The following is a 13,141-nucleotide window of genomic DNA, read 5'->3' on the forward strand; positions in this document are numbered from 1 at the left end:
TTGTACCCCTTTTATCCTATGGTTTTGTCGATGTTTCCTTTTTATAAAGAAAAAAATTAAAAAAAAAAAAAAGAAAATATACATCACCATGTGTGAGGACCCAGTTTTGAGTCCCTGGCACCACAAGAAATGCCCTGCATACAGGAAACTCTGAGAACAGTAGGACATTGCTGCAGTACCCTGCTGTCTCTCTCTTCTCTCTCTCTCTCTCTACTCCTCTGTCTCTTCTCTGATATTCAAGTGGGGAGGAGAGTACAGCTGGTGCAGCTGAAAAAAAGGTTCGAGGGCATATAGCATAATGGTTAGGCAAACAGACTCTCAAGCCTGAGGCTCCAAAGTCCCAGCTTCAATCCCCTGCACCACCATAAACCAGAGCTGAACAGTGCCGTGGTAGAAAGAAAGAAAGAAAGAAAGAAAGAAAGAAAGAAAGGAAGAAAGAAAGGGAAAGGGAAGAAGGAGGGAAGGAAGGAAGGAAGGAAGGAAGGAAGGAAGGAAGGAAGGAAGGAAGGAAGGAAGGGAAGTTGGTTGGTTCGATTTGCATGGCTGAAGTTTTCTGACTTGATCTCCAGAACCACATCCTAGAGTGGTGCTATGTTCTGGTGTCTCCCCCCCACTACCACCTTCCCGCCACTCTCCCTCTCCCCTCATTTGTTTTTTTTAATATTTATTTATTCTCTTTTTGTTGCCCTTGTTGTTTTATTGTTGTAGTTATTATTGTTGTCTGTCTTCATTGTTAGGTAGGACAGAGAGAAATGGAGAGAGAAGGAGAAGACAGAGAGGGGGAGAGAAAGATCAGATACCTGCAGACCTGCTTCACCACTTGTGAAGTGACTTCCCTGTAGGTGGGGAGCCAGGGGCTCGAACTGGGATCCTTATGCCGGTCCTTGCACTTTGTTCCATGTGCACTTAACCCACTGTGCTACCGCCTGACTCCCCCCAGCTCATTCTTTAAAAAGTATTCCCATAATGCTGAAGCCTCAGTAAGAACCAAAAAATACTAATTTAAATAGAAAGATATTAAACCTTTTCACTTTCAAATGTCTGTCAAGTTGGTGGGCTGTTCCTTTCCTTCTTATAGACATGTTGTTTTAGAAATTGGTATTCTACTTATCAAAGATGCAAGTATGGATGTGTATGGATGTGTTCCCAAGAGAAGCTGATGCTCGAACACTTTGTGAACCATCAGCTAGCTGCTGTCCTCTTCTAAATGAAGAGCAGTCTCTTTCCCCAGCCTAGAGATGTGCTTGTTATTTTTCAACTTCTTGAGAGAGACTCTTTGGAGGTGCTAAGCCAATAATTTCATGCCAGTTATTTTAAAATTAGAAAATTAGAAAGAGAATAACTTCATGATTTTTCTTGATAAAAAATTCTGGTTTGTGGGTTAGTCATCTTGGAAATTTTTTTCATTTGTCATTTATAATTGAAACTATATTTAAGTCCATCAATCCCAAGAGTTTGCTCACTATTTGTATAAAACATTTTTAAGAGTCTTGAGTCAGGTAGTTTAACTAGCCAGGATTTCTGTAAGATTTACATCACTGGCACAGTATTTCATATCATTTGTTTCCTTAGCCTGTGTAGCTAATGCATGATAAATATCAAAAGCTCCTATGTTATCCTATTGAGATGAAAACTAAATACCACAATCTTCTAAAAATTCTCTGTGTATCCTTTTTTTAAAATTTATTTATAAAAAAGAAATATTGACAAGACCATAGGATAAGAGGGGTACAATTCAACACAGTTTCTACCACCAGAGTTCTATATCCCATCCCCTCCCTTGAAAGCTTTCCTATTCTTTATCCCTATGGGAGCATGGACACAGAATCATTGTGGGGTGCAAAAGGTGAAGGTGTGGCTTCTGTAAATGATTCTCCACTGAACATGGACATTGACAGGTCAGTCCATACTCCCAGCCTGTTTCTATCCTTCCCTAATGGGGCAGGGATCTGGGGAGGCGGGGCTCCAGGGTACGCTGGTGATGTCCTCTGTCCAGGAAAGTCAGGCTAGCATCATGGTAGCATTTGCAACTTGATGGTTGAAAAAGTATTAAGATATAAAGCAGAACAAATTGTTCAATAGTCAGGAACCTAAAGGCAAGAATATAGCAGATGGGGAATCAGGCGGTAGCACAGTGGGTTAAGCACATGTGGCGCGAAGCAAGGACTGGTGTAAGGATCCTGGTTCGAGCCCCTGGCTCCTCACCTGCAGGGGAGTCACTTCACAGGCAGTGAAGCAGGTTTGCAGGTGTCTTTCTCTCCCCCTCTCTGTCTTTCTCTCCTCTCTCCATTTCTCTCTGTCCTACCCAACAACAAGGACATCAATAACAACAGCAATAATAACTACAACAATAAAACAACAAGGGCAACAAAAGGGAATAAATTTAAAAAACTATGTAAAAAAAAGGAATATAGCAGATGAGTTTTAGGATCTTTGTTCTGGAAAAAGCGAGTAGCTCTATTTTAGGTATATTACAAAGGGCCCATGACTTTACTAATTTTTGCCTGAGCCCAGCAGTTAACATGCAGGTGAACTAAAGATATTGTCTGGGAAGATGGTGTCAGAATTGGGGATAGGGCTAGAAAGATGAATCAGGGAAGAGGGTAGCTCCCAAATATGGGAAAAGTATATAAATACTGTTAACTGGGGAGTTAGGCAGTAGCGCCGGTGGCACAGCAAGGGCCGGTGTAAGGATCCCAATTCTAGCCCCTGGCTCCCCACCTGCAGGGGAGTCACTTCACAAGTGGTGAAGCAGGTCTGCAGGTGTCTATCTTTCTCTCCCCCTCTCTGTTTTCCCCTCCTCTCTCCATTTCTCTCTGTCCTATCTAACAACAATGACATTAATAACTACAACAATAAAACAACAAGGGCAACAAAATTGAATAAATAAATTTTTTTTTTAATACTGCTAACTGTAAACTCCCATCAATTTTATCTGGTACCCATATTCAGCACAGGAGCTTTTGTAACCTCTGTATCCCTGTAGGTTTGAGCTTAAATTCTGTGGTCATGGCTAGGAACATTCCAGGCTGCACCCGTTGCTGGGCCAGTCTTCCTTGGGTCGTAGGTAGAATATGTTGGTCCAGCCTCCCTTTGGAGAATGGAACATTCCCTACCATTGTTGATCCAAGGCCCACAAGAGGGTCCACTATGTTGTTCCTCATGGAGATGACCATGACAGTGGAGAGAGGAATCTGTCAGAGGTCTAGGCCCATCATGTCTGTGTGGGAATCACAGAACTCCCTAACTAGGGCCCCAGGTGATGGGGTGGCCTGGTAGTGACTAAAGAGTCATCATTAAAGTATGTCAGTCTCTTGCCCTCATCCAGCTTTTTAACTGCAATTAAAATACAAGCACACATATACTTAATAGAAGTCGTTTGGAAGAACACATATATAAGACCTGCATCTAAAAAACTTTAAAAAGCTGGGAACTTCATGAAGATGTGAAAAAATTGTACCCATGTATACTTACCTGGCAGGGGAGATACCATGAGCATGAAATGGTACCCATGTATCAACAACTATTCTGTAAACCATTATCCCCCAAATAAAATGTTTTTTTAAAAAGCATCTAGTCATCTCTATGTAAAAAAAAAAAAGCTGGAAACTTAAATAAGGGTTTTGATTTTATCATATGGGCCCCTTTCTGCAGACTTGGAGAGGAAATGAACCAGAAGAGTGGGTCCCCCGGACATACCAAGATTTAGAAGGCCTGCCTTGTATTGTGATATTAACTGGCAAAGATCCTCTTGGAGAAAGCTTTCCCAGGTACATGTAATAACCCTCGTTTTTCATTAGTTGTTTAGCTGAGCTGATGTAACCCTTGCCTGATGTTGGACTGTTCCATTCATGTAACAAGTGAGAAATGGTTCAAATAAAACATTATTCTAAATAGAAACAAGAGAAACAATAGAAACTTAACCTTCCTTGATGCATTTTCCCCCCTTTTCAGATATTACTTTGCATTTGAGGGACTGAAAAGAATTTAAACACTGCAGTTATGAAGTGTCTATGCATCAGAGCAGGGCACTTAGAGAAGTAGGGCAGAAAAGACTCTACCTTAAGTAAGGGTATTCTGTCAATCTGCAATTCCCAAGCCTGACAAAGACCAAGGACTTGTAGGGCAAGGAGATAACATAATGGTTATGCAGAGAGACTTTCAAGCCTGAGACTCCCAAGTCCAAGGGTGTTATATTGGAAAGCAATAACAGAAAGAGTTAGTTGAATGTTCACTGTAGATCAGACATTGTCGTAAATGTTTTAATGTGTCATACTTCATCCCTTACAATAACTGTGCATGTCAAATGCCATCATTCAATTTGTACATGGAAAAAATGAAATGATCGACTCAATATCATAATAACGAGGAGCTGTTAGAGCTGAGATTTTAAGTGCTATGATAGATCCAGCTCTCCAAGAACACATAAACATGGTGTATATAAGCAAATGGACTCAAAAGCATCATCGCTTCTTTGCAGATCTTTGAAGTACTGTGACCTCCGGTTAATCGACTCGAGCTATTTAACCCGTACAGCCTTGGAGCAGGAGGTGGGTCTGGCATGCTGCTATGTCTCAAAAGAGGTCATTCGAGGGCCCACAGTTGCCCTGGACCTTAGCGGAAAGGAGCAGGAGAAAGCTACAGTCAGTGAGAATGACTCTGATGAGCTGCTGATCGACTTGGAGAGACCCCAGAGCAACAGTAGTGCTGTTACTGGGACCTCAGGTCAGTACTTTCTTTTCTCTTCCACGGGGCGAGGGACAGGAATGAAAAGGTTAGAAAGAGAATGAAAAGCAAAGAGAGACCTTCAAGATTTTCAGAAGAACCCTTAGTGACTCCAGCATCTTATTCAAATCTCAGTTCACTGAGAGAAACGCTTGGAAACATGACACCTAAGTAGCCAAAGTACTACTCTAGATAAACATTTAATGAAGAGCATTACTATAGGCTAAATCTAACACATAGATATTATGGAACCAATCTGTATTATCTTCCTAGTCCTGGACAATATGCTTCTGGTATTTGCACAAATGCCATATTTTCCTTCCAGATTCTGAAATTGTAAGTTTGTACTGACTGACTTTTTAGTTGGCACAAAGTGTTACTTTACCAAAATGAATGATGAATGGGTGAATGACTTTTGTAAGCCACTGATGGCACTGAAAGCAATTCTGGGGCCAACAGATTATAATGATCCCCAGTGATTCCTGCTATTTCTCTCTAGTTAGTAGTTTAAAGGATAACAGAAGAAAAAGAAGATACCGCTTCCAAAACTTTGGGATTCCAGCACCAGTGCAGGAAAGAGAAGGAGGAGAAAAGTTTGGTTTTCTTTCCTTCTTCCTTCTCCTTCACTTAGAGAACCACTGTACAATGCTCATGTGTTCTGGGCCTTGTTCTGATGGACAAAGATAATGTTTTGCCTTGTGCTATTTAGAGTCTCTCTCCATTCAGTTCAACCTTACCTGTGTGCTTTTTTCAGACCATGAAGCACACACTGCAGCAAGGGGTTGACTCTGAGGGCCTTCAGGCAGGTGCAGTCATGTGGGTTGCAGGTTGGGAGACAGATTCTCACACAAAATGAAGACACAAGGGGCCAGGTGGTGGTGCACTGGGTTAAACACACATACCATAAAGCAAAAGGACCCGTGCAAGGATCCCAGTTTGAGCCCCCAGTTCACCATCTGGGGGGGGGGGTGAGGTTTTCACCTCACAATTGGTGAAGTAGATCTGCAGGCCATTCGAAGGCCCACAGTTTCTCTCTCCCTGTCTCCCCTTCCTCTCTCAATTTTTCTCTGTGCTATCCAATAAAATGGAGGGGGAAAAATGGCCACCAGGAGCAGTAGATTCATAGTGCCAGCACCAAGCCCCATCGATAACCCTGGAGGGAAAAAAGTGGAGGCACAAAGTCAGACAGATGGGCAAGTGGGGTGTCAGTGTCAGGAACCTCGATGCACTGGCTTTTCATTTAGGTCTCCCAAGCATAGAATATGACCAATATGCCTAGGACATCCTCAACCCAATGTGATGAGCATTGGCTTATCTTCAAATCAAAGAGTATCTAGCATATTTGATCTAGCATATTGGCCAGATGTGCAGACAAGGACATCATTGCCTCCCTTCACGTGGAGACATCCCCACACCACTTGGGTATAGAAGTGGCAGCTGCCCAGGAGTCCAGAAGTATGATGCTCTCAGACCCCAGAAGGAATTGAATGCCCCTAGAGGAGGATTTGAATGTGGAGTTTGCATTGGTCAGGGCCCTGGACTGAGTCAGATAATGTGCTGAGATGAGGTCATTTGAGGAGAGTTTAATAAAGGCACTACTTACAAAGATGCAACAGATGTAAAAAAGGAGCAAGAAATGGTGGGGCCAAGTTGAGGACACCCTGGCTACCAGTGAACCTTAAAAGCAAGGGGAGGGAACAGTCACTGGTGACTCAAAGGCCACACCTGGCTTGCACTATAGCCTCATAAAAACCACCACACTGGTGGCCAAGTTGGAGAGTGGGAGGTTGGTGAGGAGAGGAACCAGGAAATAACTAGTTTCCTGATGGTACCTCCCAGTGGCCAATCACACCCGGAGGTGGGAGAATGGAGGACACTAAAGAAAGATTTCTGGCACTGAATTTATGCACCACAGAGCCCTGTTCTAGCTGGCTCCTGGCCTTTCCCTCCTTACAGAGGAGCCAGGAGTCCAGGGGAGCACATTTGCCATCTAGTAAAAGAGGGTTCTGTCCTTCCTTTTCAGGCTCCATCATGGAGAATGGAGTGAGCTCTTCCAGCATGGCTGACAAGTCCCAGAAGCAGTCCTTGACCCCCAGCTTCCAAAGCCCAGCAAACAGTGTGGGACTAGATGAAGGGATCTCCTCAGGTGTGGCAGGAGCTGGAGAGGCTCTGAAGCAGGAGTGCGATTCCATGGGTCCCCAAATGGCCAGTAGCACCACCTCCAAGCTCTCAATATCCTCCTGCACAGGCGCCCAGGCCCTCCCATGGCCAGACCAGCCTGTCCCCAGCTTCAGAAGCCTACACAGCACCCTGCCCCCAATAGTCATCTTGTCCAAAGCGGCCTACCGCCTCCTGGGTGCCCAGCGAGGAGGCAAGCTGCCAGCCTCCTCAGCCCTGCTGCCCCATGCCGACGTGGCCTGGATCAGCTCCCTGCGGCCCTTCTTGCACAAGGATATGACCAGCAGAGAGCAGTCTCTGTACTACCGCCAGTGGACCTCAGCTCGGCAGCACCATGCCGACTATGGCAATCAGCCCGACCCAGCCTCTGGTGCCCAGACCTGCCACCCCCGGAGACTGCTGCTGACAGGGCCCCCCCAGGTACGGCCTGGGCCTAGGCTTTGTCTGGGGTCTCCAAGGTCAAAAGCCAGGGAGATGTTTGGGAGTGGGCTGAAGGGGCAGCAGTGTGTGACCCAGAGGTGTGAGGACTTTCTCAGGCATCTCAGTCAGAAGGAAATGTAGACGTGCCTAGATGTGAGAAAGACCTCTGTTCTCTTTTCCTTTCTCCTTGCCTTCCTTTTCAATCAAAACTATTTCCTTCAGGTGGGAAAGACTGGCTCCTATTTACAGTTCCTTAGGATCCTCTTCCGCATGCTCATCCGGCTCCTGGAGGTAGATGTGTATGATGAAGCAGAAATCAATGCAGGTGAGTTCTGAACCTGGGTGGAATTGAGAAAGCGGCACTAACACCAAACCTGGGGGTCTTTCCCATAGCTCATGTGCAGGGGGGTTGTGAAATTTAAGGCAGTGTACCCAGAAAATGATTATGCCCACTTTTTAGCTCCTTGAAGGCATGGGGGCTTCCTCTCTTTCAGCTTCTCCTTTTCTCTAACAAGATGCTAGATGGTTGCAAAAATCATCCCCAAACACGAGACCACAGTGGGGTGTGGTAAATAGAGAATAGTTTAATAATACAGGTGGACGAGAGCTCTGGATCTCTCCAGGAAGTTCTCTACCCCGGACAGAGGAACAGTACTGTTATATAGAGTTTTACATCTTGGTTACAGAGAGAATGCAGACATGGCACATTACAGGCACATGGTTTTGGGCCCTGGTGCTCGTTGGGTATGGGGTCTTATCTCTTCCAGCTAGGCTGGGTTCCTCCCTAGCTGTCCTGCTTAGGAATGTGGAGGGAGGAAGTAAGGCAGCTGCAATCACTGATGGCTGTGAGGCCCATCAGGCACAGAGGAAATACAGACTTAGGTTCTATGTCCCTACATCACAGAGGAAATACAGATCTCTACCAGGCACATAGATTAAAACACCTACATAGGGGAATTAGGAGATTGTGCATCTATTTTTCCATTTCAAGACAAAGGCTTCCCCTCCCCCCCCCCAAACACCCATTAAGTGTATTGATCAGTGGGATTCCTCTGGTTTAACATCTAACTATGGTATTTTACTGCTCTAGGGTCCAGGAAGCATTTTTTGTTCCCTTGTTGGTTAGTCAGACTATATCTTGTTTCTATGGAAGCCTGTAAGTTAAGGTACACGGCATAGTGTAATGAAAGGGAAACTGAGTGCAAAACAACTCCAGCACCAGAAAGAAAAACCCCTTTTGCATTTGCAGTCAGATGTAAGGGTCAGTGCTGCAGAGTGCTTCCTTCCTTCCTTTGTTTCTTTATTGCTTTCTCTCTCATTGCTAGGGCTTCACCTCTCCAAGCCAACTTTCAGGTAGAAAGACAGAGAGAAAGACAACACAGCATCTAAGCTTCCCTCAGTGTGATGAGTGCTGAGCTCAAACCTGGATTGTTCCCATGACAAAGCAAGCACACTATCCAGGTGACCTATTTTGCCAGCCTCATAGGCTTATTTTTAATTGAAGCAACATTGGTTGATAGCATTGTGTAAGTATCCAGTGTACCACATCACACATAAACAAATGTGTATTCCATATCACAGCTACCACCAAAGGTCTAGTTACTGTCTATCATTATTTAATAGACCTTTTACCTATCCTGTCTTTTTAAAAAATATTTATTTATTCCCTTTTGTTTCCCTTGTTTTTGTTTTTATTGTTGTTGTTGCTATTATTGTTGTTGGATAGGACAGAGAGAAAGGAGGGGAAGACAGAGGGGGAGAGAAAGACACTTGCAGACCTGCTTCACTGCCTGTGAAGAGACTCCCCTGTAGGTGGGGAGCTGGGAGCTTGAACCAGGATCCTTACGCTGGTCCTTGCACTTTGTGCTATGTGCACTTAACCCACTGCGCTACCACCCAACTTCCCCCTATTCCACCTGTCTTTACCCCCACCTCCTATGTTCTCTCCACCTTTCTGTTAATCATAATTTAAAAGTCTGCTTTTGATTTGTTTCTTTATATTCCACATATGATGAAATCAACAGGTGTTTGTCTAATTTTTTAATTTAGCATAATCTCTTTAACGTCCACCCATGTTATGGCAAATGGTAAGCCTTCACCTTTTTATAGCTGTATAGTAGTTCACTGCTTATATATGACACATATGCTCTACCCAGTCATCTTTGATAGGCATTTGGGTTGTCTCCGTATCTTGACTGTTGTAAATAGTGCTCTAGTAAACACAGAGGCACATATTAAGGGTTTTAATATTTTTTAAATTAAGTGTTTTAGTATTCTTTGACTAAATACCCAGAGTGAAACTGGTAAGTCATAAGGTAGTCAATTCTTAATTTTTTTATTTATAAAAATGAAAAACTGACAAAAACCATAGGATAAGAGGGGTACAACTCCACACAGTTCCCACCACCAGAACTCCATATCCCATCCCCTCCCCTGATAGCTTTCCTATTGTTTATCCCTCTGGGAGTATGAACCCAGGGTCATTGTGGGATGCAGAAGGTGGAAGGTCTGATATCTGTAACTGCTTCCCCACTGAATATGGGCTTTGACAGGTTGATCCATTCTCCCAGCTTGCCTCTCTCTTTGCATAGTGGGGTGGGGTTCTGGGGAATCAGAGCTCCAAGACACATTGGTGGGGTTGTCTGTCTAGGGAAGTCGGGTTGGCATCATGCTACCATCTGGAACCTGGTGGCTGAAAAGAGAGTTAGCATACAAAGCCAAACAAATTGTTGATTAATCATGAACCTAAAGGCTGGAATAGTGTAGATGAAGGGTTGGGGGGGGGGGGTCTCTGTTTTGTAAATAGCTAGTAGGTATATTTTAGTTATATTCCAAAGGCTACACCAATTTGTATATGAGGGTTCCCTTTCTCTCTCTTCTCTTACCTTTACAATAATTGCTTTTTCTTCTCTTTTAGATGATAGCCATGATATCTTGTTGTTACAGCAACAAAAGATATTGAGTATCTTTTTATATGCTTGATTGCCATCTATATGTCTTCTTTGGAGAAGTGTATATTTAGGTCTTTTTGAAGGTTTTTTGTTTTTTTTAAGATTTCTATCTTTCTTCCTCTTTAAGTTGTCTTGAGCTTTTTAAATTTTTATTATGTTTATTTTATATAACAGTAGCTATCATGGGCCAGGAAGGAGCACAGCAACTAGAGCATCTGATCTAACCTGTGAGCATGAGGTGTTGAGTTTAATCCCTGGACTTGCATATGCCAGAATGATGTTATGGTGTTCAAATAAATAAATGCCATCTTTTGGACACTTTTCATGTACCTACAATTGTCTGAAACTTTAAATATATCATCTGGAGTACTGCTGATGAGAAGTAGTAAGGAGCAGAGCCAGTTCTGGTGACTCAACCTTGATGGCATATCTAAACTGCCCAAGGAATTTCAAATGTCATAGCAGGCGATTTGGAGGATCTGGCCTAAGCACAGGAATTTGCACAAGCTCACAGGTGGTTCTAATATGTAACAGATATTGAAGATCTTGCTCAATAAATTCTTAAAAATCTCTTAAAATTGTTAGTACCTTAAAACTCCATAACTAAAACATTAGAAATTTAGACCGTCCAGATCTACAGCTTTTATGTATATATATATATTTTTTTTTTTCACTTTTGTTGCCCTTGTTTTTTTTTTGCCATTGTTGTTGTAGATAATGTTGTTGTTACTAATTTTTCGTTGTTAGATAGGACAGAGAGAAATGGAGAGAGGAACGGAAGACAGAGAGGGGGAGAGAAAGATAGAGTCAGGATTTGAACTGCAAATCTACAACTTTTAAGGAAATCTGAGTGGAGGAGGAGGGTGATTCAGTTGGTTCATAGCTATGGGACTCTGTGCACCACATGTGTAGAGAGAATAATGCAGGAGACCCTGTGAGGGTACAATCCCTTCCAGCCCAGATCTGCAAGAACAACTCTTATCCTTCCTACCCTAGAACTCAGAAGCTCATTTTTCAGAATGATCTCTCACAGTCTAGCATCTCTGACTCCTGGGAGGGAGGCCACAGATCCCATTCCATCTGCCTGCCCTGTATACTTTCTTTCTTCTTGTCCTAGATCACAGTGAAAGCAGCGAAGTGAACCAATCAGAGGGAGAGCCCTGGCCAGACATCGAGAGCTTCAGTAAAATGCCCTTTGACGTCAGCGTGCATGACTCCAAGTACAGTTCAATGAGTCTGGTATATACTGAGAAGCTGGCAGGGGTCAAAGCAGGTTAGTGCAAGTAGAGGCAAGCTTGCCTTCTCTGGAGATCACAGAGGTCATAGAGGTCACAGTGTATCTAAATCAGAGCAGAAAGAAGATTCATATTTAAGTACAGCTTTGTTAATTCTCCTCTCTGCTTTTCACTTCACCCACACAATCAGTTTTTTACTATCTGCCTCTCAAAGTGTAAGTTACAAGAATCCCTGGAAAAGTCCTTGCAAGGAGCAGGAATCTTTCTTCCCAGGCTCCCGAGCTTCATGCATGTCATGAGAAAGTCTTTTGCCCCTTTATTCACAGAAGCAGTAAAGGAATCCAAAGTCGAGGAGCCCAGGAAAAGAGAAACTGTGTCCATGATGCTGACCACGTATGCAGCCTACAACACCTTCCACCACTGTGAGCAGTGCCACCAATACATGGACTTCACCTCAGCCTCCCAGGTGAAGCCCCCTGTGTCTTTGCCTCTATTACCCAACATGGGTTTTATACGTAAAGGGTAAAAGTAAGGCTCCCAGATTCACAATCTAGGCTTGTCTGGTGAGAAAATACATGTATCAATTGATAAAAACTGCTTGGGGCTTATTAGAACTGTGATGAGCAGGAGAGAGTGGAAATAAAGTCAGGCTTTAGCGTCTTATGTTAGTTCTTTAAACGGTTCCATGTGTCATTATTTTTTTTCCATGTGTTATCTTTAAATTAGAAAGTAGCTGTTTGCTCAAGGTCCTGAAAAAGCTGGATATTCTGGTATATTTAGTGAAAGGATCTTCTCACTTTGGGTTCTTGATGAAAGCAGTGCTATTATCTAACAGATGCGCAGAGTATGACCTTTCAGCTGTGCTTCTAAGAAGTCTGTTGATTTTTTTTTTTTCACCGTCCTAGTTAAAAATTTATTCCCCTAGTATGGATTCTGATCACTAGGCACACAGAGGAGTTAACGTTTGCTTTTTTGAGAGGTAGGAACTCATATGTGAGCTAATGCTCCATATAGTATTTGGCTTCCTTTCATTCAGAACAAAAGATGGGAAAATACAGCAAGTAGTACTGGTATTCAGTGCCCATTTGAGGACTAAGTTCCATGCCACTTTCTTTTATCTTCTTGGTTTTTATTGGCTCAGAACACTTTCATTAGTTCAGAACACCTAGAACAACTCTTCTTTTCTGTAGGATGTAATAATTGAACTTCACCCAAATTTTAGGACCACTAAAAGGGATAGACTGAAAGTCTGGATTGAATCATTCTGCCCTTCCAATACAATCTACCTTTTATATTCCACTTGTTTTCTTGGTATTATTAAAAACATTGTTTTGAAATCAGCTTATAATGCTTTGCTGAACATATACTAGTCAAGTTCCCTGTTCTATAAATTACATTTTTTAAATTTTTATTTATTCCCTTTTGTTGCCCTTGTTGTTTTATTGATGTCATTATTGCTGAATAGGACAGAGAGAAATGGAGAGAGGAGGGGAAGACAGAGAGGGGAAGAGAAAGATAGACAACTGCAGACCTGCTTCACTGCCTGTGAAACGACTTCCCTGCAGGTGGGGAGCCGGGGGCTGGAACCAGGATCTTTATACTGGTCCTTGCGCTTTGCACCACATGTGCTTA

At 43.1% G+C, this 13,141-nt stretch overlaps 1 protein-coding gene across 4 annotated transcripts in view; it reads left to right on the forward strand.

The window, feature by feature from the left end:
- Nucleotides 1-13,141, forward strand: part of GREB1L (GREB1 like retinoic acid receptor coactivator) — a 295,678-nt gene that overhangs the window by 262,970 nt on the left and 19,567 nt on the right. For all 4 annotated transcript variants that reach the window (XM_060173567.1, XM_060173569.1, XM_060173570.1 and 1 more), the window contains 6 exons: nt 3,655-3,770; nt 4,481-4,725; nt 6,749-7,323; nt 7,546-7,648; nt 11,392-11,547; nt 11,836-11,975. In XM_060173567.1, the coding sequence (XP_060029550.1) occupies nt 3,655-3,770; nt 4,481-4,725; nt 6,749-7,323; nt 7,546-7,648; nt 11,392-11,547; nt 11,836-11,975 (1,335 nt within the window). The remainder of the gene's footprint in view (nt 1-3,654; nt 3,771-4,480; nt 4,726-6,748; nt 7,324-7,545; nt 7,649-11,391; nt 11,548-11,835; nt 11,976-13,141) is intronic.

The sequence above is a fragment of the Erinaceus europaeus genome, chromosome 15, assembly GCF_950295315.1.
Source record: "Erinaceus europaeus chromosome 15, mEriEur2.1, whole genome shotgun sequence".
In the NCBI taxonomy this organism is placed as follows: domain Eukaryota; kingdom Metazoa; phylum Chordata; class Mammalia; order Eulipotyphla; family Erinaceidae; genus Erinaceus; species Erinaceus europaeus.